Below are 24,840 nucleotides of genomic sequence, written 5' to 3'. Positions count from 1 at the left end.
CTTGTGGTATGCGAATCATTAGATTGGGGGGGGGGTTGCAAATTTCCGTGTGCCCTCCCTGCTGTAATGGTGGGGTGAGGGAAGTGCAGACCTTAGCTCCCGTGTGGCTGGAGCCTGGGGAGAGTGCAGCTCCCAGCATATACTGGCCTAGGGTGACCAGATGTCCCGATTTTATAAGGACAGTCCCGATTTTTGGGTCTTTTTCTTATCTAGGCTCCTATAACCCCCCAGCCCCGTCCCGATTTTTCACATTTGCGGTCTGGTCACCCTACCTGAGCTGGCCAGGGGAGGGCAGGTGGACCGAGGCAAAGCCCTGCAGTGGGGGCCTGAATTTAACAGAGGGCACCTGTGCGCCAGAGCTGACGGGCGACGGGGTCTCTTGCCTGTTGTACAAGGCGCTGGCTCTTGCCCGCGGCGGTGCTGGGCTCCTGTGGACTCCACATGGCAGCTGCCGGTCCCGGCCTCTGCCCTGGGACCTCTGACAGCCCCTGGCCTGGCCCCAGGGGGGTGTTTTACCCGCTGTGTAAACGGGCTTGTGCCCCGCCCCAGAGGCGGCTGCACGTGGGGGCGGGGACCCTGTAACCCCCCATGCGGGGCCGGACGCTCGGGAGCGGGTCGCCGCGGCTCTGGGCGGAGCAGGGGGCCCGGCGGGGCCCGGCCTGGCCCGTCAGGCGCCGCCTCCCTGCGCCGCGGCTGCGTCAGCGGCGGGGCCGGGGCCGGGCGAGTCGCCATGGCTGAGGCGGGCCTGGGGGCGCTGGAGCAATGGCTCCGTGAGTAGCGGGCCGGGCCGGGCTGGGCTGTGCCCGGGGAGGGGGCGGGTTGGACAGACGGACTGGGTGCCCCAGGGGAGTGGGTGGGTCGGACTGACGGACTGGGTGCCCCGGGGAGTGGGTGGGTCGGACTGACGGACTGGGTGCCCCAGGGGAGTGGGTGGGTCGGACTGACGGACTGGGTGCCCCGGGGAGTGGGTGGGTCGGACTGACGGACTGGGTGCCCCAGGTGGTTGCAGGTTCCCTACAGAATTGGCTGCCTGCCTGGTTTTCCATTGCCCCCTACATCCCTTGCTGCAGGCCAGGAGCAAGAGGCAGGGAGGCCTTGGCAAAATGGGCTTGGCAAAGGGGGCTGACAGTCGCTGCCCTGCAGCGGGCAGAGCTCCAAGTACGTCTCACCAAGAAGGCGCTGGGCAGAGCCTCCTCTTGAGGAGCAGACCCTGACAGCCAGTCACTCCTGGGTAAACCCCTTTGGTTTCACTCGAGTTATGGTGGGATGAAGTTTGCCTACTTAGCTCCCCCTTTGCTCATCTCCATAGCAGGAGACAAATAGCAGTGTTCTCTCTTATGTGTCAGTCTGGGAGAGCAGGCACAGTCTCAGCGCTTGTCTACATTACCGCTTACGTCAATGTAACTTACGTCGCGCAGGGGTGTGAAAAAGACCCCCCCCCCCCCGGCCAACGCAAGTTACAGCGACCTAAGTACTGTCCACACCAGCGCTATGTTGCCAGGAGATGCTCTCCGCTGACATAGCTTCCGCCTCTCATGGAGGTGGAGTAATTATGCCGATGGCGAGAGCGCTCTCCCGTCAGCGTAGAGCATCTTCGCCACACGCTACACCGATGGTAGTGTAGACTAGCCCTCAGCTAGGCGCCGAGTGCAGCACTCCCTGGAAGGGTCACCATTTCCAAACAACAAGTAACTGCTCAGGCAGAGACCATCTGAGCAGGCTGCCCAGAGCAGAACGAGGAAGTAGCACCTCATCTTGTGTTTTCGGTTCAGGGTGACCAGGGAACAGCTCAGTAATGGGAAAAGGCTTCTCAGACCTGACCTAACCAACCTACCTAGGGCCAGGAATTAAATCCTAGGACCCAGGGAGAAATAGTAAGCTAACGATGTATCAATTTGGGGCTTTTGGATAGCTTAGAATGAGGTGCAAACTGTCGCACAGCCCACGTCACAGCAGACAGTCAAACAGCAGCTACAGCTGAATATTTGATTTTAAAATTCCATTAGTTGTTTGTGGGGCTAGTTTTCAAAGCTGTCTAAGTTTTCCTGTAACACCTAGCACAGACCTTGGAGGTGAAAGGCCAGCATTTTAAACCACTGCTAGAGCGAGACCTGTGGGTGTAAGTTTGTTCAAGCAACTACTAATCAAAGTGTAGTCACAGTGGTGTTACCCAAAGGCTGTGTTATTCTGCATATATTGCCTGTCTCACTTACTAAGTTTCAGGTTGTAAAATGCAGCCTTGTGCTAAGGCATTTAGCAACACCACTCTGCAAATACCTGGCTCCCTGGGACTGCTGCTGTAATGAAGGGGCAACGTGTTTGCTTGGTCATCTTAAGCCATTTCGTTTTCACACACATCCCCTAGAAACCTGAGTCAATCCCACAGTTATTGTAAACCTGAGTCACCCATGAGCCCTGCAAAGTGTAGCTGTGAGCAGTCTGCACTGGAAACAATTGTGAGGAGACGTAACAAATGAAAAGGTCTCACACTTGGTTGTTTATATATGGAGATATACCTATCTCCTAGAACTGGAAGGGACCCTGAAAGGTCTTTGAGTCCAGCCCTCTGCCTTCACTAGCAGGACCAAGTACTGATTTTGCTCCAGATCCCTGAGTGGCCCCCTCAAGGATTGAACTCACAACCCTGGGTTTAGCAGGCCAATGCTCAAACCAAGTTTATGTAGGCTGAGTTGTATGCCTGGCTTGGCCCCATGGGGTGGTCTGACTGGAGTGGGGGCAAAGGGCCCACCTGGTGGAGGGATGCAAGAGGCTTTCAGCAGCCTACTGTCCACTAGAATCAGGCTCATGGAATACCTGTGTTTTGCTGCAGGCAGAGGAGGCTGGTACCCTAGCCCTAAACCTAACCCTGAAGTCACTGCTTCACGCCTGGATCCGGAGGAAATCAAAACAGTTTGATGAATGGAAATCAGGCTTTTCTGGTTTTCAGATTTTCACCAGAATTTTATAGGGTTTTGCCCATTGATACTTGAGTATTCTCTGAAATGTTTTAAGTCATCAGATGTGGTTTTCAAAAGTTGCTGCATTACAGACAGAGAAGGGCCATCGAGCTGAGTGTACAGTCTGGCTTTTCTGGGACAAATGCAGAGGATGGCATCATGATTAGCCAGAGAATGTTCCTCAGCCTAGGGATCTATCCTGTCTTTGGTTCACATCTGTTGCACTGAATTTTGGAAGTTTAATTAAAGCAAAACTTCATCTCCCAGAAATTGTGGGAAAGCTGGAATCCAGCTGTTGTCACATTCCCCTAAACAATGGGGACCAAATTGATCACTGGTGTAAGTAGGTGCTACCCGGTTGACATCTGTGGGGTAGCACCCACTCACACCAGGGGGAAATCAGGCAAAGAGAGAAAGGAGAACAGTCTGAATGAGCTTGGAAGGTGCCTAGACTGCCCTAAGGGCACATAGCTGTATGTAATGTAACTGTCCATAGATGGGCCCTAGGTAGGGGGCAGAAGCCTGTCCAACACCTCTGGGAGTTTAATAGCCCCCACTACTTCCTGCCAAAGGTAACATCACTACTTTAACACCTGCCTATAGTTAATGATTGTACTTCTATGTGTTAGTCTCAGTGATGCTGTACTCGTAACACTGAGTCTGGCCCTGTATTAACCAGCAGCTCTGCCTGTTTGATAACAGTCCTGGAGCAGCAGGTGACAGCGCAGTGGGAGTGAGTATGGAGCCTGGAGGAATTGTAATGGGGAAGAATGTATTTTGAACTCTCTCATCAGTTAGTCACTTGTATACATCTCACACTGAGATGATCTTTTCGTCTCTTCCCTGTAAGATAAAGCCACAGACCCAAGCATCCCTGAAGAAAACTGGGAATGTATCCAGCGGTTCTGTGACCAGGTGAATGCAGACCCGGAAGGGTAAGCTAGACAGAAGGTCTCTTTGCATTCTCTCTGCACTGTGCATCTGGCTCTGAGCTTTTCTGACCTCAGAGGGGGAGGATAATCTATAAATTGCCGTTTTGTAAGACCTTAGGAAGAATGGCAGGGAGTGGCTAATTACTGTGACTCCTGGAGATGCCTGTGTAAGAAGTGGGTAGATAAAGAGTGGCCAGATTATTGCGACATTGTGGTAACATGGCAGATCTAGAGGAAAGGACTTTTCATTTAGCATGAGACTGCACCTTCTCCCCCTCACAGTCTCAGAGGTGGTCAGATCCCACCCTTTGGTGTTCAGAATTCCTGTGCTATGAGTGGGATGCTGATTTCTTCTGGGCTGTGTTGCAGAGAAGACCTGAGCATCTGTAGCTATTGATGTGGCTTTAGCTGCTGGTCTCTGGGAGGTGAGGTCTCCACCAGGGCTTTCCCCACCCCTGCAGCTCATGGGATTGTCTCTGATGTATGCAGCAAAGCATACACACTGATGAAGTGAAAGGGCTGATAAAGGTCCCCGAGGTAGCATTTCTGTTGAGCAGATGCACATAATTTCTGTCTATAGAACTTGCACTTGTTGCCTAATGAACATTCCTGCTGTGGAAGACTTTGAGACAAAGGGCCAGCCGTGATGAACAGCAAAGTGGAGCACTTCTGCTAAATGCTGAGTGACCCAGTTAATGTGATGCTTCTGCAAAGAGTACACTGCCCTCTCACTCCCCGCTTTTCCATTCTAGGGGACAGCTCTTAGAGCAGCTGTAATCAGCACTTGCAGGACACGTCTGGCTTCCTTGCCTGCATTAATCTCTTCCTTACTTCTTGTGTGTATAACCCCAGCATTGTGCCGGGCGGGAGGGTTGCTGTGATGTGGTGTATCTGTGAACGTGGTTGCAGGAAAAGTAGCAGTGTTTGCTTTTCTTCAGACTTCCTGCCTGATCTGACTTGCTGCTTCTTCTCCCTAGCCCGTCCATTGCACCCAGGCTGCTAGCACATAAGATACAGTCGCCTCAGGAGATGGAAGCTCTTCATGCCTTAACAGTGAGTGCTTCCATCAGCACACAGACATGGGCTGGGAGAAGCTGGAAATGGTTTTCTTGTGATAGATTTTTGTATCTGTCTCTTTTAAAAAAAAATTAGTGTCTCTCCCTTTTAACCCTTCACTGCGTTCAGATTTGTAACCCTGTTCCTGTCACTCATCATGGTTACCAGGATTCCTTGTGCATTCACAGCCGTAAGATTCCCATCATCCCAGTGATTCCATATGCCTCGATAATCCCCTTCATATCAAATATAATTTCCCAAATTACTATCTAATCTGTCCCAGCTCCTCCCACCCCTCTTTCCTGATTTACAGCACCCCTAGCTATTCCAGTCCTAGGCACCTCTTGAGCGGAGATTTCTGGTTCTGCCAGAATGTCTTTTGCTTTTCTCATGTGAACAAATGTCGGATAGGGACTAGACTGAGGCTCCGCCCTCCTTTCCTACTGGTGGCCAAGCGCAGATATGGAGGCTGGCTCCTGGAAGTTAGAAGCCATCACCCGTCAGCTCCCTTTGCCACTCAGTCCCTGAAGCTTACAGCCTGAATGTTGTGTGTGGTGATTATGACAGGAAATGTCTTAGCCATTGTCAATGTCTGTATTTATACCTTTGAAGCGCTGCCAGTTTGCTCTTGCTCGTTCATTTTAAACGGGTGAAAATGAATGATGGATTTGGGTAAAAATGACTCGTGTTGCCTAATTAGCAGTTTCACCTAGGGTACTATGCTTTATCTGTGTCTGTGCTGCTAACAGGTTCTTAGATCTTTGTCTCGATGGAAGAGGTTTTAAAATTGCCTGGTAAGTTTGTTTTATGTCTCATGCTTTCCCCTCCTCCTCCCAGGTGCTGGAGACATGTGTGAATAACTGTGGTGAAAAGTTTCACTACGAAGTGGCAAAATTCAGATTTCTGAATGAACTGATAAAAGTGCTGTCCCCGAAGGTATGTGCCCAGCCACCCCGATCTAGCAGGCAAAGTGCACTTTTAATCTCAGATGAGAAAATGTGAACTTCATACCAATTCCACATAGGAACTGAGTGTGATTGTTTTGCTGTGCTTCCCTGGGACAATGAATGGCAGGGGACAGGCTATGAATTTCCCAGCAACAAGGATAATAATTGAAACATCTCTTTCGAATTCAAAGGGGGAGGGGAGATGGGTACAGAGTTGGGGTGAAATCTAAAAGCATTGAACAACTTGGCGGGCGCCATGAGAAGGCCAGTGTGAGGAAGGTGCTTGGTGTGCCAGGGCCCAGGTCGCGTGGTAGTAACTGTTGGTAAATACAGTAGGTTTTAATCCTGGTTGTCTCTTTCTGGGGGACCTTTCCTTCTTTTTACTGCTCTGAACTCCACTGCAATGTGTCAGTGACCCTAGAAGAGCCAATCTGCTCTTGTCATTCCCCAGCTTGCGCTTCGCAGGGTTGGACCCTTCGCCCCGCACAGTAAGAGGGGGGACTCCATATGGGTGGCAGTGGGAGGAGTGGCTCACGGGCCACGTTTTGGCCTTGTATCATAGGCCCTTCCCCCGCCTTCCTGCTCTCTCTTCAAATTCCAGCCTTTGGAACTGTTCTTCTTAGGCTTTTGTCTTCAGTGCCTACACACAGCACAAGCCCATGAGAGCCCCATGGGTCCCTCTCCCTGGGAACATCCCGAAAGCCCAGATAGGGAACTGTGAACTGCCAGTAGGCACCTGGAGACTCTGCCCTGACTTGCTTCAAGTGAGAGATTGGGGGGACTTAATTTGAGTTCTGCAGGGTGCTGTCTCTGCTGCTCAGCTCTCTTTCTGGGGTGTGCGCTACACCCTGCTCCCACTCAGCTTCCTGGATGTCGCCTCCACGTCTCCTGGGAAAAGTAACTGCTAGGAATAGGAATTTTAGTTTGGAATGCTAAAGAAGCTCAATGTGCAGAAAGAATAAGCTCTCCAGTGCACTGACGCCTCCTGTAATAGTGGGAAATGGAGAGTCATTTACATCACTTACTGTGCATGATCATCACCTCAGTTCTTTGGGTCAACTAGGAAAACTGGGACCTTTTTCTCAGTTTGGTAATTTGTTTAATAATTACAGGGACACTGTCAGGTTAAATATCATGGGCTTGGTTTGCTCTGCATTACCCCAACTCTGTGGCAGAGGACGACCTCCATTGGTTTCATGGGAATGTTTAAATCTAATGAAGCTGTTTTCATTGTAGTTAAAAACCAAATAGGTTAAAGCAAATGCTTCTGTTGAGTTTGGATTTAGGAAAACCTAGTTTTAGTGGTGCTCCACCAGTTCAGAGCTGGGGTAAAGTCATGAATCATAGAATCTCAGGGTTGGACGGGACCTCAGGAGGTCATCTAGTCCAACCCCCTGCTCAAAACAGGACCAATCCCCAGCTAAATCATCCCAGCCAGGGCTTTGTCAAGCCTGACCTTAAAAACCTCGTTTAAAAACTTTGAAGAATCAAGCCTCATATTTTAAACACCAGGTATCTGTCTCTGGATTCATAGTAATGTCTGAGATTATTAAAACTAAAAGAATTTTAAAACTCACATTTACCTTTCACCATTCATCCTGGTTGGTTTTACATTTTATTCAACAAGGTGTTCGGATACTATGGTGATCGGGACCTACAAGTGTCTAGAAAGATAAAACTTGGGCACTGAAAACATACTGTGCAGTTTCACTTTTGTTCATGGTCAGTTTTCAGTTTGTTTTGCTCTGGCTCTGGCCAGGTTGTAATGCTGAAGGGGGATGTTTAAATCCAAGCAGGAAACTATTTTCAGTGTAATTAAAAACAAATGAAAAAGAATACTTTATATTGATCCTGGATTTGGTAAAACCTGACCACAGCAGCACTGAATGTGCCATCATTTTTGTAGTGATAGATGATTTATATAAAATTCTACACATTTAATAATACAGCACTTACATATATAGCACTGTAATTGTATGTGGAATTGTATCTTCTGTAATGTGTACAGTTGACAGCACTCTGAATAATGCATTGAGAACCCATTTTCACCCCAGTCTTTCAGCATGAACATTCTGGGCAGAATCCCTGACTCCTGTCTGACAGTAACTTGCTGGTTGTAATCACTTACTTTTTTGTTTTCAGTACCTTGGAACCTGGTCTACAGAAAAGGTCAAATCGAGAGTTATAGAAATAATGTTCAGTTGGACGGTGTGGTTTCCTCAGGAAGTTAAAATCCGGGACGCTTATCAGATGCTGAAGAAACAAGGTTTAGTTCTGTTATTTCAGTTTCCTTTTGTCACATCAAAGTCATGTGGATTCAAACCATGAATAGCTGAGTAATTGTTTCAAAGCTCATCCCATGTGATTTGACTTTTCCATAAATGATTATTTGTACAAGATGAAGGTTTAAGGGACAGATTTACAAAGAGATTTAGGCACTTAAAGCTGCCAATAAACAACTAGTGGGATCAATAAAAGCACCTCAGGAAGTTAAATCCTATTAGGTGCCTACCTGCAAACTTATAATAATAATAATAATTAATAAATCCCTAGCTCTTACATAGCGACTTTTCATCAGTCGATCTTAAAGCACCTCAAAGTCTTTTCATGTATTTATCTTCACAATACCCCTGGGAGGCAGTGCAGGGCTGTTATGCCCACTGTACAGATGGGAAACTGAGGCACAGAGCAGCTAAATGACTTGCCCAAGGGCACACAGGAAGTCTGTGGCAGAGCAGGACATCTAAGTGACGTTCTTGTCTCCCAAATATTAGGCTAGTGCCATATCCATGCCCATCCTTCCTCTGTATCTGAATAGCATTCTAAATAAATAGCTTCCTAAAGACCATTGTGCCTACACAGGTCTGTAAATCTGGCCCTGACTCCTGCTACAAGAAGCTTCTGCTTTAGTTGTACATAGTTGGCTACCGGTTGGCCCTGTGCTCTGGCAACAAACATCTTTTGTACACTTGACAGGCACATTAAAAGGCTGTCCTGTTGTGAAGCCGTTTGTGTGGTGGTGTCACGTGCTAGATACCCTTGCTCTCTTTCAGTGAACTACAACGCTGTCAGAGGAAAGCTTGTGTATTAATGAGATGAGGAGGGTGTGGAAGTGCCCAGGGATTGGGGTGGCTAGAATCGGAGAACCCACAACTGTTAGCTATTTGGTAGGGCTAGAGAGAAGTAGGTTAGTATAGAACGTGCTGCAAGACTAGGTAGGGGTAAAGAAAGTGCTGCCTTATTGGATGGGTGGGAAGCAGAGGGCAGACAAGGTGTCTGTCCACAGAGCTGCAGTGGGGAGACCAGAGGAACTGCACCCAGCCCTGAGAAGAAGAATAACCCAGATCTGCCAGTGGCAACCAAAGCCTCTTTCGGATGGGAGTGTGAGCAGCCGGAAGCTTGGGATTGTCTGTCTCAGTGCAGGGCTGGCACTGATGGATCTGGCAGCTGCCCAGACGGGGTGGTTAGACCAAACTTGCGTGGACCCTTTGTCAAATCCCGACTTGTAAGAGTATTTTTTCAGAGGCCAGGGCTAGCGTTTGTTGGGGAGGGTTTAGATTTGTTGGGAAGCCTGCACTAGGCAGGACCTGGAGGTATCAGATTAGATGGCCTGCAGAGGTCAGGTGGACAGTAAATCAGTCAGCTGGCTGGATAGCACCGATCTTCACAAAACCAGTCAGCAGCCTTGTGTGTGACTGGCTGCAATGTCTCCTGCATGCAGCAGTGGATTCAGCTGGGTAAGATGAGGCCCTAAAACATAAGCCCTTGTATCAGAGGCCCAGTATGAGACCTAAAGCCTGAACTAAAGTAATGGTCAAGACTTTGCTAACATAAAGCAAAGTTAAGCTGTGAGCCAGAGGCAGGCCCTGCTCGCAGAAGCTGGCAAGAAGAAGGCTGATGTTGCAAATATACACATACCTAAAAGGTACTAAGCACTAGTAATATAAACATGTGCCAGGATGGTACCAGAACATTCCGGTACTAGCACATTCCACATAGATAACAAGGAGCAGGCTGACCCATCCTAAAGACAGGGGCAGGAGGGTAATATGATGGATAGAGTTGTTTTGTTCCAACCAACATGTACCAAGTGAGAGGCGGCACCCTAACACGTAGAGGGGTTGTACCTCTGTATGTCAGGAGTGATGTGTAACTTGTTTGCACCTGTGTATAAGAATGCACCCCTGGGGCGGTGTCTTTGTCTGGCCTAGGGGGCAGTGGAGAGTCCCGCCACTGACTGAGCCGGTCCATTGTTGGGGGCACATATTCGTAGTATGTCCTGTAGAGTCTGCAGGGAACTATTACTGTGCTTCGTTTGACAATAAACCTGGCCAGGTGTCTTGGTACCTTATCGGAGTCTGTGGTCATTGGGGGTTCTCTCGGGGTCTGCTGTGCCAGCGATCTGCAGAGCCGGGGCAGCACACAGAGGGAACACGCGCACACAGCCGACTGTTATCAACATTGAACAGAGTGGAGCACCACACCGGTGACGTCTGACGACATCAGCCTGTCACGCATGTGTCTAGGAGGGAGTGAAAGAGAATTTCACAGAAACTCTGAGGCTGCCTCTGCTGTGTGTTCATGTTAGTGAGCTGCCTGTGTTTTGGCTCTGGGCTCTGGCAGATGACCCTGCAGGGCTAAGCAGGCTCAGAAAGGATTTCTGACCTGCCTAATTCTGAACTAATGGAGAACAGAGCCCTTTCTGGGAGATGGTGCCACAGATTCCCCTCTAGGGAAACCACCAAGCTTTTATTCCTCATTCCCCCATCTTCCTGTCCTGAAAGCCTCCCCCACCCTTTCCCTTGATCTCAGACAGCCAGGTGAGTCGTGTATTTCTAGCATGTACCTGCTTTTGGGGTACATGCTAAGCCCACTGGTTGCTTCTTCCCCTCATTCCTTAAAATCGTGTTGGGGCACTCAGTTGCCAGCAGACGTGGTAGAGGTCAGCAGGGTCCGGTACCCAGCTGAACACTGTGCAACGCTGCATGGGGGCTGGTAGAATCTCTCTCTCTCTCTCTATTCATTTCAGGAGTCATAAAACAAGACCCCAAACTCCTAGAAGACAAAATTTTACCACCTCCTTCTCCGAGACCTAAGAATTCTATTTTTGATGTTGATGAAGAGAAATCCAAGGTAAATCTCATGTTTTCAAATCTGTGTCCTCCTCTGGCTAGGTTCTATTGTCAGGAGAGTGCGTGTGGTCGTATTTTGGGCCTTTACAGTTCCAGGGAGAAGATCTCCTTAGAATAATGCTAATACTTAGCCTTTGTGCAGCATGAAATGTGCTATCTAATAAGTAACCCTATCACCCTCTAGTCAGACAGGTGAGTATCATTATCTCTGTTTGGAGACGGGGAAACAGAGGCACCGAGGATTATGTAACTTGCCCTATGCCCCAGAGAGAGTCTGTGTCAGAACCAGTATTCATTTTTCTAAACCTCTGGCTTGTATTTGTCACCTGTTTTCCTTACGCCCTGTTGACTATAGTTTCCTTCTGTCCTCTTGCTGACATGGGCAGGCAGCAATTCAAGCTCAGTGAGGCTGGCAGCCTGTGAGGCAGCAGTGTGACCCTGCCCAAATTGTGAGACTTGAGTCCACATGTCTGTAGGGCTATAGCCCAGCTATGGCAGTAGGGCCCTGGACACATCTGCATTTATTTGGTGTGTGGCTGCATTCTGGTGCCTGGGGCTGTTGCTCACGCTGTCTGTCTTCTAATGGTCTCCACTCAACAGCTCTTAGCAAGACTTCTAAAGAGCAACCACCCTGAGGACCTGCAGGCAGCCAACAGGCTGATCAAGAGCATGATTAAAGAGGTAGGCACCATGAGAGGCTCACAGCTCCCTGTGTCAAAGCAGCTGCTGCTGGCAGGTGTGGGGAGAGGCGGGAGGGGAGGGGAGGCAGTTTCACAGTCTGGTTTTACGGTAACCCCCTGAAGCACTGTGTGCGTAATGTCTGCCGCGGCTCACAATGAGGCAGAGCTTGGCGCCACTTCCCGTTGGCAGCTCACGGGTTTGCCTGGTCAGAGAACAACTTGTTTAGCTATAACCGAGAGGAGAGTTTGAAGACTGCGCAGCACAAGCTGGTGCAGCTGGGGTGAAATTCGCCCTGTGTAAAGGACCAGAACAAGGCCCATGCGTTCTGGGGCGTCTGGCTCAACCCTTGGCACTTCAGGTGCTGCACTCTGACGGGGTGAATTTCACCCACAGCGTCTAGCACTGAGGTGTGTTGTGTGTCCTTTCTAGCACGGTTCTCTTTTTTATGGAATACCGGTAGAAATTACTGGCCAGGCAATGGGATATTGAGGAAGTCCAAGCTATCTGCGTAATGTGTGATGAGGTCATTGGCTAAACCAGGGATTTCATCCCCTTTGCCCTGTGTTTTATTTTGTCTCAAAGGAACAAGAAAAATCTGCCAAAGTGTCCAAAAGACTGAATGCAATTGATGAGGTTCACAGCAGCGTGAAGCTACTGGGTGAAATGCTGACCAGCTACAAGAGGCAGGAGTTATCCAAATCTGACCTAGAGATTCTGCAGGTGAATGACTCCTCCTGCCTGGAGGCTCATTGATTCGGTATCACTGGTGGTGTCTAGCAGCGACGGGATGTGAAAACTGGGGGCAGAGCTGTCTGTTAATCTGTACATGTGAGTGTTGTGACTGGCAGGGGGTAGATCCCCCTCCCTCGGGGTGCGGTAAATCCCAGGGAATTCCCTCCAGGCCAGGTGTGGTTAGCCAGATACCGCAAGACCTGACTGGATGTGCTGAAAGCTGGAGATGCTCTCTCAGCCCATTGGCCACATCGATTTCACTTCTGAGTGTAAATCGTTCTAAGTTAAGGAAACATCTGAGCCAGCTCATGGGACTGGTAGAGAAGCTGCCCGGCCCCCAAGTATCCACCAGCACCACAAACATATTCCAAAAGCAAAACGCTTTGGGGGGTTGAATTTATGGTAAGTGGAAAGATCTCTTCCCTTGGCTGAGAGCAACCCAGTGAGATGTTGTGTTGGGCTGGTGGGTGGTGGGTCACTTTCTGACTGCAGTGAGAGGCTGTCCTCAGAGTGGAAATGCTGGGCATGGTGCTGCTGTTGGGAGGAGAGTTACAAATTGCACATTTGCTTCCTTTGGTGAGTGCCAGTTTTAGTGGCCATGATGCTTTTACTATACGTTGAATTCTAAGATAAATCCACAAACTCCTGGGTTCCATTTCTTTTAAGTTGGACAATGTTGCACAGTGAAATCTGTCCTGCAAGACCCATCTGCATGTGTAAAAGGGGTGAGGCTAGTTGGGAGGTTGGATGGGAAATTTCCTACATCAGTCTCTGCACCTTGGACTTATTGCAAAGGCTGCAAGTCTTTCATGGAAGTCATGGATTTCATGACTTTCCGGGACTTCTGCAGTGGCTGGTACAGCTGACCCCAGGACCGCCCGAGCAACTGGGGCAGTCCCGGGGCCAGCCGCACCAGTCACTGCTTGGGCGGCCCCAGGCAGCTGGTCCCGGAGCAGCAGCGGTGAAGCCCCCCGTTCCCCCCCAGCAGCAGCAGCGGAGCCCCAGGCCGTCCCGTCCTCCCCAGCAGCAGCAGCAGCGTCCGCAGGAGTGACCCCCCTGCCCCAGCACCTAAGATTTAGCTAGGGGTATTTTTAGTAAAAGTCACAGACCGGTCACAGGCCATGAATTTTTGGTTACTGCCCGTGACCTGTCCATGACTTTTACTAAACATACCCATGGCTAAATCGTAGCCTGACTTATTGCACATTTGAATGGGGCAGTAACAAGCTGAACTATCTTCTCTGGCGTCGACAAAGCCACCGCCTGGAACTGAGCAGAAAGCGTGGTTGCATTTTACCAGGGCTGCCTGTATAGCTAACTTCCTTTCCTCTGTGGCCCCAGAGACTGGGCCGGGGTTCTGAGGACCTGTGATCTGACAAGTAAATAGCCTGACTCTTGTTCTCTTCTCCAGAGCCTGTTTGAACGCTGTGAGAAGCTCAGGCCACTGCTCTTCCGCCTTGCCAGCGAGACTACTGACGATGATGAGGCTTTGGGTATGTAACAAGATGTGCTGCTGCTGTTCTTTCCTCGCCTCCTTTGCTCCCCATCCTACTGTCTGAGCTCTGGGTATTCGTGCAAGCAGGGTCTGTGTGACTCTGCTGACGTTACTGACCTGGCCTACCCATTCCTAACCAGCAGCATCCCTGCTGTTCCACTTCAGAGCCCCCCAGCTTTGGAAATGCACCTCCTTCCTCACCTGCCGCACCAGCCCCTGCTGTTCAGCCCCCTGAGCACGGGAGCAAACATATCAAAGGCTGCGATTTTGCTGAAGTGTAAACTATCCCCCCCAGCAAATAGATCAAGATCCCCAAACTCCCTGTGCTTTTGAGGACAGGATCTTAACCAAGAGCCATCTCCATCTCGGGGGTTCCATTTAATGTCTCTCACCTTCGTTTTGGGTTGTGGTGATAGCGCCCTCTGGAGTCAGGAGGCGAGTAGGCCCTTGGCTCCATCCATCAGGACTCTACCTTCCCACCTAAGGATATCTTGACTCCCTGCCCCCATGTCTCAGACGCAGGCACTGTATCCCTGTGTCCAGTGGTGGATTAATGCTTTTGCCGCCCTAGGCCCTGAAATAATTGCCGCTCCGTCCCAACTCCACCCTTTCCCCGCCCCCATTCCAACCCCTTCCCCAAAGTCCCTGCCCCAACTCCGCCCCCTCCCTGCCCCTATTGGATCCCTTCCCCAAATCCCCGCCCCGGCCCCGCCTCTTCCCCCAGCGTGCCATGTTCCCCCTCCTCCCCCCTCCCTCCCTGCCCCGCGAAACAGCTGTTTCACGGTGCAAGCGCTGGGAGGGAGGGGAGAGAAACAGGACGAGGAGGCGGAGGCGAGCTGGAGTAGGGGGAGCGGGGAGGGGAGCTTCTCCGTGGGTGCTCAAATTTGCCGCCCCTGCAAATTTGCCTCCCTAGGCCTAGGCCTTGTTGGCCTAGGTGATAATACGCCGCTGCCTGTGTCCCCAGCACTTCAGTCAGGCTCAGATCTAAGCAAACCAGATAGTAACAAAGAAAGTGGCAATTTAAGGGAACATGTCCCCCTGTCGCCCATTCCCAGCTTCTGGCATACAGAGGCCAGGGACACCATCCCTGCCCATCCTGGCTAAAAGCCATTGATGGACCTATCCTCCATGAACTTAGCTAATTCTTTTTTGAACCCTGTTAAGGTCTTGGCCTTCACAACATCCTGTGGCAAGGAGTTCCACAGGTTGACTGTGTGTTGTGTGAAAAAATACTTCCTTCTGTTAGTTTTAACCAGTGGCAAAGCTGAGAATCCCAGCTCCAGGCTGCAGCCTCTAGGCAGGGCTCACAGGGCATGTGTGTGACATCACAGCATCTCAGCTAGATACACGTAGGTCAGTCTGAGAAAGAAGCTGGTATTAAATGGACCTAACCTCAACCCCTGCAACAAAAGCCGAGTGGCCAGCTGGGCTTTTCCCGGTGTATGGCAGGTTCCCAGACACAGACTCTGGCTCTGTCGTGACCAACGCGGAATGTGGCACTCCATTACCCTCCTGTTAGAGTATTAATAATTCGTTTCTCTTCCTCTTTCCACAGCGGAGATTCTCCAGGCCAATGACAAACTCACCCAGGCGCTCGGCTTGTACAGGCAGGTTGTAGTGGGCCATGACCAGGGCAGGAGGAGTTCGGAGACCAGCTCTACTCATGCCTCAGGTAGAAAGGATCCCACAGGGTCCCCCACAGCTGCAAAGGAACCTGCTTCCTGGCTGGTTTACGGTGTCTGAATGGGGCTTGGCTGTTTTTAATTTATAAGGGCGGAATCACACTCAGAGGCTTGCTGTGTGAAAGGGGTCACTAAACCAAAAAGTTGGAACACCACTGAGCTAGTGCCTGGGTCAGAGTGGCCGGGGCGTAGCCCCAGGGATGGCAGCTCTTTAACGCTCTCTCTCATTCCCAAAGCACCTCAGTCCCCGCTGGGCAGTACGAAGAGCTACACACTGATCGACTTCTCCGAGCTGGGTTCCATGTTCAAGTCTCTCACGGAGCAGGGCGTGAACACGACAGCCGCGGCTCAGCACAGCAGCACCTCCGCCTACCTGCTCGACGAGGAGCTAATGTCATTAGGTCCGTCCTCGGGGTGCAGGGTTGGGGTTGTCCTTGATTCTTAGGGAATATGGTGTATATTGCAGATTCGGTAGCTTTCTTTTTAATGTTTGTCACGACCCACCCAGAGCCCTCTGAGCCAGGGCAAATGCTGGGAGTTTTCAGGGAGTCCAAGCACAGTCCAGTTCTGCTATTAGACCTCGTAGGTACTTGGCAAATGGGAGTGCCCTACCTGCTCTGATTGGTCTGTGCTTTGGTTACCTACCGTAGGTCTCAATGATTCCCCTGTTGGACAGAGACCGTCACCTGATTTCAGCTCCGTACAGGTGAGTGGTCCCCTGGTAGCGTAGTCCTCCATGTACAATCGACAGTTTTCTGCTGACCTAGCCTGCCCCAAGATGCATTAGCTGCAGGTTCCATTTCTCCGCCACACCCACACTTTTGGGGGCATAGAATTACAAGCAATAATGGCTGCCCCCCATTCCCCCAATGAGAGGTTGGCAATAATGTGCTGATCAATATTCGTGGAAGTCCAGCCACTGGGAGAGTTGATTTGGTACGAGCACCACTGACCCCTACTGGACAGAATCAGATCTACAAGTGCTCTGATCTTCCTGCGAGGGAGAGATTAGAAGATGCTCCGAGCCGCAATACTGTAGACAGCTAAGGGAGATTCTCCTTCAGCTTAGGTATAAAGGCACAGCCTTCTGCTACAGAAACAGGAGCCATGTGCTCCCTGTGCCTTGTAACACAGGAGGTCAAGGGACACTCCTGGGGTTTGTAGGTATCTGCGGATGCAGAGCCACCAGGATGGCAGGCTGGGGAGGCATTTGTGTCCCAGCCCTAGTCTGAGAGTGGCAGTGTTGTTGGGGTGGGACTTGCCACTACATTGCCTATAATCGTCCCGCTTCAGCCTGTGTTTAAAAAGAGGTTGTTTCAGCAGGACGTGTGTGGCTTCTGCTGGTGTTCTGTGGCTGCTCAGTGAATCAGGACCTCTTTATTTGGCAGGGTGCTGGGCACAATGGATATAATCAAACCGGAAATGCCGATACCCATCAAACCATGGTGCTGGGGGACAGCTGGCAGGGCGGCTCGCCAGAGAGGAATGCGCTTCAAGATTTGGCAGGGCAGCTGTCTCCGCCTCCTGTGACCAGGCCATTTCCAACGTAAGCAGACTGTACAGCACTGGGTTGGAAAATGGGAGTCCTCTGTTCTGGCACTGAAGTACGGGAAACCCCTCATCATCTGTTAAACTGCAACCTGCCCGTAGAGGGCAAGCTGCTTGGCGGCTCACTGTAAATTATCATTGGATATAACAGTCATTTCTAGCTTTGCTGAATGGCAAGCTCGGGTCTTCAGGTATAGCCAGCGCCACGTTTTCAAGGAGTTCTAACTTGATGGACAATCCCCAGGGTTAGTAGCAAGCAATTAAAAAGACGGGGACTTTTCAGCTTGGAAAAGAGACGACTAAGGGGAGATATGATCGAGGTCTGTAAAATCATGATTGATGTGGAGAAAGTGAATAAGGAAGTGTCATTTACCCCTTCATATAACACAAGAACCAGGGGTCAACAAATGAAATGAACAGGCATCAGGTTTAGAACAAACAAAAGAAGTATTTCTTCACACAAGGCACAGTCAACCTGTGGAACTCCTTGCCAGGGGATGTTGTGAAGGCCAAAAGTATAACCGAGTTCAAAAAAGAACTAGATAAGTTCATAGAAGACAGGTCCCTCAATGGCAAGTAGCCAAGATGGTCAGGGATGGTCGGTTCATTTCCTTTGAAGCATTGGGCATTGGCTGCTGTTGGAAGACAGGATACTGGGCTAGATGGACCAGTGGTCCGTCAGTCACACACACACACACACACACACGCACGCGCACACAATTTAAAATTGGGTCTTTTTCTAGCACTGTAACTCGATAACACTTGAAGCAGCTTTCTTCAAGTTTTGCCAACATGTTCTTCAAGGCCATTGGAGAAAATGTCACACTTGTCGGGCTAAATTATTCTTCCATCAATTTTAAGGCCCAAAAGGCCCATTGTAATGATCTAGCCTGACCGCTGGCCAGGGGATTTCACACAGTGATTCCTGCCTCAACTCCTTACTTTGTGGGGGAGCGGGAGCGTACTTTAATCTTGCTCCAGCATTCCAGGGAGACTGAAAACAGGGTTTGTAGTGGAGCCTGGCTGCAGCAGTCAGGGAGAGCCACTGCCAACACCCTGTAACTAAATCTACTCCCTGCCACAGAGACAACAGTTCAGCCTAACGAACACTGAAGCAGCAGCATCTTCAGTGTAACATAGTGCTGCCTGCCTGCCTCCAAACTTGACAACAACTCCCGTAAGTCTTCGGACAGTAGGTTCTTTGTGGATGATTCTGAGGGCAGGGCAGATGCTGGAGAGGACAGGATGAGATCCCAGACATGATCTCTTCAGTTAATGTCCGTTATCTGAATGTTTTTCCTTCCAGGAACTTACCACCAGTGCAATTGTCCGCGGCAGGCCTTCCGAGCAGCTTAGCTGCAGACGCTTTGTTCTCTGACCCAGCCTATGAGCTGAAACCTGCTGCTCCTTCGCAGCCAGCCTCCAATGATGCTGCTTTGGCAAACCTTTTTGTCCCACTCATTTCAATTACACCGAGTAAGTGCACTGATCTCTGTGTCCCAGCTCTGCTCACCGCAGCTTCTTTATGGCATTGAAGGCTGGGATTGCTCATGGGGTGGGGAAGGGCAGCTGGACAGATTTTAGGACGACTCTGCCTAGTACTTATCGTGTCTGAGCCCGGCCCTGGAGATGTACTTAGCCCTCCCTACCCATGGCCAGGTTGCCTCCTGTTCTCACGATACACATACGTGAACTGTACAGTGGGCTTTGAAACCTACAGGTGGCATCATCCTCTGCATAGCTCTGAGCAGCTCTCTGCCGGGCCTGGGCACCGGCTATGCCAGAGTTTGCCTTAACTGGTGCATTGGCAGGTTCTCTCTCTTCCATAAGCAGAGCTCTGCTCTTTTCCCTGTGATCCTGGGCCCAGCAAAGCAAGGTACGGCTGAAGCATGTCAATGTCATGTTAAAGGCCCAGGCTGTTACTGCTCCTTGAGCTATAAAGGTAGACTCAAAGGCTTCATTACCTCCTTGCCTGCCTTCCCTCTTTTACGTGAAGGACTTCAGCAGACTTTGGAGGGCCTGGACAGTGAAGTCCCAGCTGGATGGTAAAATCGGAGCTGCTACTCTCCCAGCCCGGACTTTAGGCAGGCTCAGGTTCCCTGTGCTCTGTCACAAAGGAGCAGCAGGACAGGTGCACACAGACACCTTTGGGCTTTGCACTGACCTGTGATGTTACTGAGGAAGATGACGGTTTGTGAGAACGTTTCCTTTTCTTTGTTCCTCATTCTGTCTCTCTCCTGTTCTCTCTCAGAAGGAAGGGGCGGTTCCCGCTCCCAGGTGGCCTTTGCATCCTCTCTGTTTTGTCTTTGACAGGCAGTATCCCTCCAGTTACAGTGTATGATCAAGATGGTTTCAAGGTCATGATCCATTTCTCCAGAGACCTAGCCCCCGGGCGACCAGATGTACTGGTGATGGTGCTCTCCATGCTCAGCACATCCACTCAGCCAATGAAGGACATTGTGTTCCAGGCCGCGGTCCCAAAGGTGAGAACGTGAGAGCGGGACCTGTGAAAATTATCCTGAATAAAAGCATTGTCGTTTCTGGCTTAGGGGTTTCCTCGAGCACTTGAAATAACAAAGTAGCCAAGTTGCTAGTTTCTGGTAATGTATTCATTAGATGCTTAATATGCATCCTGCCCCCTGCTTTGCAGGAGACCTGGCCTGGGTGCATTACTTAGCACTGAGGATAATAACCTCGTGAGGAAGCCCACATCCTGTCTTTGTACCTGTGCTCAATTAAAAGCCTTTAATTAAAATCCTACTGAAGGGGCATGCATTGGCTTAGAGCCTCTGCATGCCCCCCTCGCTGTACTGGGCCTTGGGGAAAGCCCAGGCATGTTAGACACCTGTGTGAACAGAGCCGTGTAACAGAGAATCCAGGGGTTTGACACACTGGGTCTGTGCTCAGTTTCACCAGGTTTATGCGTGTGCCAAACCCCTGGAGTCTCTACCTTTGTCCCCTGGCGCTCTCTGCATCGTACTGCCTCCCAGTGTCGCTGGGATGTCCCGGCCCTTGGACTCCTGTAGCTTTTTGCTCCTACGTACAGCCAGCTCCTTGCACTGACCACGCCCTCCAGAGACCACATGCAAGCCTCTGTCCTGAGCTTGTGGGCCAGTATCAGGCACCCAGGCACAGAACCAGGACACCCCTGCCTCCCGGGTTTGAAGGCGATAGTAGCAGCTTTCCTTCCTCTGGACACTGAGGGTGGTTTGCATTGTATGGATCCATTGCATGCTCCTCTCAGCACTTACTCTTCGCTCATGGGGCACTAGTCTTGTAGTGGATGACAAGCCATGTGGCTGGCATAGCCAGGACTGGCTCTGAGAGCTCCCAGCCCATCTCCAGTGGAGGTTAGAATGTGTCTTGTGTTCTCTCTCTCCTGGCAGGTTATGAGAGTAAAGTTGCAGCCAGCGTCTGGTTCTGAGCTTCCTGCCTTCAGCCCTTTGCTCCCTCCAGCCGTGATATCCCAGGTTCTGCTGCTCGCCAACCCACACAAAGTACGTGGCAGTGACTCTGCTAAGCGCTCACCTTGGACGTATGTATGGGGAACTGAGGCTAGGAGAGGCAGGGCCATCTGGGTTCTGCCAGCAAGGCAGCAGCATTGGGGAGCTCTCCTGGCAGCGCAGAGCGCTGAATCCTGTGAGAAATCGGTGATATCTGAAGCTGCAATGACAGTGGAGCTTTTTGTAGGGCAGTGGGGGGGATGAGCCAGGTGAGAGAGGAGAGACTCCAGCTGATGGGCTTGGTGATCTCAAGGTGCGGGCGGGAGAAGCAGGCTGTTGCGGGCTGCAGCTTGAACCCCTTCACTACCTTACCCTGCTGCAGCCTGTATGCAGTGGTGGCACCTGGTGGGATCCCTGGTGCTGACATGCCATGGGAACGCTGGTGGCTCTTCCTGCTGGAACGTGAGGCAACCCTAGATGAGTTCTTCATGCTGGCCAGGCCCTAGTGGGTGACTCTGCGGTTAATGGTTATGGGGTAGACTGTGGGTTCCTCAGCCATCTCAGCTGCCAGAGAGGGAATGTGGCCAGGCGCAGCTGTCCGGGAACTCCCTTGGGTGGCCTGTGGGACAGCTCCCTCCCCCCCATAGCATTACAACTGCTGTGTCCATTGCTTCAGCGTGTTGCCCTCCCCTTGCAGGACCCATCAGTCCCTTGGCATTACAGAGGTGGGGTGGAGGGGAGCAGACCACGTAACCTGCCTGTGTAACTTTCCTCTCTCCCCTGTCCAGGAGCCCATCCGATTGCGGTACAAGCTAATGTTCACGCAGGGCGGGCGGCCCTTCAGCGAAGTGGGGGAGGTGACTGGCTTCCCGGAGGCCGAGCTGTGGCGCGGGAGCTGAACTGCTGCTTTGATGGAACGTGGACATTGCCGCATCGCCTTAGCGCAGCCCTGTGGGGAGCCACCTGGGAGGGGCAGGGGGAGGCGCCCGGCCCCCAGAAAGCCGGGGTGGGCTCCATGCTGGCTGCTCTCCCCGGGGCCCAGTCTCCCACTCCTGCTCCGGTTTTCCTTGCGGGTACCTGGTAGGAGGGAGTGCAAACCAGCTGCTCCTGCTCTTTGCCTTACTGCAGCATTCATCCCTCCAGTGGCTGGATGCTCCTTTTCTACCAGCATTTCTGCTTTCTCCTGCTTGTTGAGCCATTTCGCCCTCTGGCCTCTTTGAAAACAATTCTCCGATTCAGGCCCTGTTTGCTCCCAGGGCGGAGCAGCTCTTGATGCTGGTGTCCGCAGTGTCTGGGGATCAGTGCTCTGACCTCGCAGTGATGGGTGTGGTGTGAGCACCTGGGAATAGAACGGAACGACTGTGGCTTGAAACAGGGCTGGATCCATAAGCCAAACCTGTTGGGTATTGCCACAGGCTCAGCACTGCAAGGGCCTGGGTCCTTGCCTCTTACCCTGGGATCCTCGGTGCCTTCTCAGCCTCACCGTGATTCCTGAGGCAGCCTCCACGCTGGGGAGCATCCTGCAGGGAGCTCTCGCAGGCAGGGCCCCCTGCAGCATGGGGGTTTGTGTCTATGCAAAGCTTAAGTTTCCTTCCTGGTCACTCAAAACTTAAAGGGAAAAATGTAGAAAGAATTTCACTGCTGCACAAGTGGAAACATGGATCAAGTACTAAGGCATCTGAGCTGCTCCACGGGGAGAGCTTGTCTGGAGAAATCATTTTGTACATCCGTGTCTAGATAAACCTTGGCTTAGGCCAGCTCTCCCCTTGTCCTCTGTGCCGGGAAGCAGAGGAGAAAGGACCCCCTGTGCTGTGATTAGTGGAACGTGCCCAGCCAGCCAGACCAGCGTCCTGTGCGTCAGGTTTTATGTGATGCTGAACTTGCACATTTTTTAATCAAAGTATTTTTGACTCCTGGTTGTCATTGTTGCTGCTGGTGACTGAAATGCCATAGCGTTAGTTATCCCCAGCTCGGTGGAGTTTGGCCACACAGGGGCGCTGTTTGAGCTTTTTATTACTGTACAGAGCACTGGATTTCCAGGTACAATCATAATAAACAGCATTTGCTTTGACAGGTGCTGCTTGCTGGTGGTTCCTGAGTTTGCATGCAAGGTCTCTCTGCCGCTCAGGAGAATGGCTGAGTGAGGGGGACGAGGGGCACTTGGGCTTTAGCCTCCTCATTTTATTCAAACATGTTCAATGGCACTTCACAGCCAGAGCAGAAGACAAGGCTCCTGCTGCAGAGATCATCTGCTGTAGCTAGGAACGGGCGGAGGAGAGAGAGCTGGAAGCAGACAGCAGATGTCTGGTTCATGACAGGATCTGTGTCTGAGCAGTGGTTGTCAGGTACGGAGCTTGTTAAGCCATCCCCAGGGGCTGGAAGGGCCTTCGAAGGAGAGGACATGCTCTCCCTGGCTCTGTGTAGCATATCCCTCCTGTCCTCTCTCTTGCCATCTCCCTCACGGCCCTGTGCCTCATCACACCCTGGCTCCTCCCCAAAGTAGCCTGGGGTCTGTCTCAGGTCTCACACCCAGCTCATCCCTGGGATATCCAAGCTCCTCCCCTCTGTGCCACTCCGCCCCACCACCTTGCAAGGCCCTCCCTTTTCGGAGGTCAGTGTTAATATTGTCACTGAAGTGCCCATCAAATCCCTGTGAAAGGTGCGGTTGTCCCAGAGCACTGGGTCAGGCCCTGCGCAGCCAACTTCTGGCCTGGCCAACAGCTTCAGGCTTCAGCCGCCACCTGCCTGGGTCTAGAAGGGATTCCTCCCCCCATATATTTTGGGTTGGTTGTGGGGTTTTGTCATCACCTTCCTCTGATGGCCACAGCTGGAGATGGGAGGTTGGACAGGGAGGGCTCCGAGGTGGCTCTGAGCATGCTCTCTCTCAGGTGCTGGGCTGGCTGGTTCTTGCTCACATGCTCAGGGTCTAACTGATCACCATGTGTAGGGGCAGGAAGGAATTCTACCTCCACCCCTGGTGAGATTGGCAGTGACCTTGGGGGGTTTCGCTTTCCTCTGCGACCTGGGGGTGTGGAATCACTTGCCAGGATTATCTGGGTCTATCTCAATCACTTCCCTGCCATTTGCAGGGACCTTGGGTCCAGGGGCCCCTGGGCCCCTCCTGCTCTCTGCCTGTGGCACATCATAGTCTCGTCCCTTGTGGGCTGTCATAGTTTGGTCTGACTTTGGTTGTTGGGTTGCGGATGGTGGGTGCTGCTGGTAGCCTGGGCTATGCAAGAGGTCTGACGGTATGATCTGGTTCCTTCTGGCCTGAAGAGCTATGCTCCTCCCCCAACTTACTAGCATGTTTTTCCACCTGACTCTTCCTCTGTCCCCAAATTCTTTAAGGCACAAGCACTTCACAACTCAACCCTTCCACCCCACCCCCATTAACCACGTTAGATAGCAGCGCCTAGTGCCTGTGACACTTTCCAATCATCCAGCTTAGCAAATGCCCGGTCTGAGCACGCCATCCCCACGGTAACTCCCCACCACTGGCCAAAGAACACGCTGTCAGCTGTTCCGATTTCCCTGAGTACGCATAGGGGTGAATCTCTCGCTGTTTGTGCCTCTCCCAGCCTCAGGATGCTTGCGGCTGCTCTTTGCCTTTTGTTTCTGGGCCATAGATGTTACTGCTCTTTACAGAGCAAATAACTCTGGGCAGGCGCCCAGCTAGGAGGAGAGGTCCCAGAACTTGGCACTTGGGCCAGTTACTGGGCATGGACTTGCAGTTGCAGTTTTTTTCTTTTGGTGCCATGATGGTGGGGAGGGGAAGCTGAGCCGCTGGAATTCAGAGCAGGACTCTGCCTCCTGCCTGTCTCTGTGCGGCTGGGCAGCCAGCGCTCAGCAATTGCTCTCATTGTCGCTGTTGAAGAGCAGTAACGGGCATGGAAGAAGAAGCCCAGTCTTGCAAAGTGAACTCCTGGGGAAATCCTGTGCCAAAAAATTAAATATTCTGAAAATAATAATAATTCTGTGCACAATATTTTAAAATTCTGCAAAATTCAGCATATTTTATGTGTCAAAATAACAATATAATCACACCAGTTTCAATTATTTGTGGTCATTTATTTCAAAATACCTGTCAGCGAGTATGTAACAATACAGACAACAAAACAAAACAAAAAGAGAGTCAGGAAATGTTTTTTTGACAAATAGATTCCTTACTAGGCATATTAATACAGAACTGAGTAATAAAACTGCACTACAGAACTGTATTTCCCGCACCCCTCAGA

The 24,840-nt window shown here is 51.2% G+C and overlaps 1 protein-coding gene across 2 annotated transcripts; it reads left to right on the top strand.

Moving 5' to 3' along the window:
- The first annotated feature begins 711 nt into the window (after nucleotides 1-711).
- GGA2 (golgi associated, gamma adaptin ear containing, ARF binding protein 2) lies at nucleotides 712-24,547 on the top strand. Of its 2 annotated transcripts, XM_026650701.2 has the most exons (17): nucleotides 712-770; nucleotides 3,808-3,892; nucleotides 4,867-4,942; nucleotides 5,783-5,881; nucleotides 8,035-8,158; nucleotides 10,922-11,025; nucleotides 11,625-11,705; nucleotides 12,288-12,425; nucleotides 13,849-13,930; nucleotides 15,488-15,604; nucleotides 15,851-16,015; nucleotides 16,265-16,320; nucleotides 17,003-17,160; nucleotides 18,469-18,638; nucleotides 19,476-19,645; nucleotides 20,549-20,659; nucleotides 21,394-24,547. In XM_026650701.2, the coding sequence occupies exons 1-17, from the start codon at nucleotides 731-733 to the stop codon at nucleotides 21,502-21,504; spliced, it is 1,887 nt and encodes a 628-aa protein (XP_026506486.1). In that variant the 5' UTR covers nucleotides 712-730; the 3' UTR covers nucleotides 21,505-24,547. The 2 variants fall into 2 exon arrangements, with proteins under 2 accessions (XP_026506486.1, XP_024073615.2); XM_024217847.2 differs by lacking the exon at nucleotides 712-770 and having other exon boundaries at nucleotides 3,814-3,872.
- Nucleotides 24,548-24,840: the final 293 nt, after the last annotated feature.

This window comes from Terrapene carolina, unplaced genomic scaffold (assembly GCF_002925995.2).
Source record: "Terrapene carolina triunguis isolate 2854851 unplaced genomic scaffold, T_m_triunguis-2.0 Scaffold93, whole genome shotgun sequence".
NCBI classification, from domain to species: Eukaryota; Metazoa; Chordata; order Testudines; family Emydidae; genus Terrapene; species Terrapene triunguis.
The sequence above is the reverse complement of the archived record's forward strand: the minus strand, read 5'-3'. Positions and strand labels throughout refer to the sequence as shown.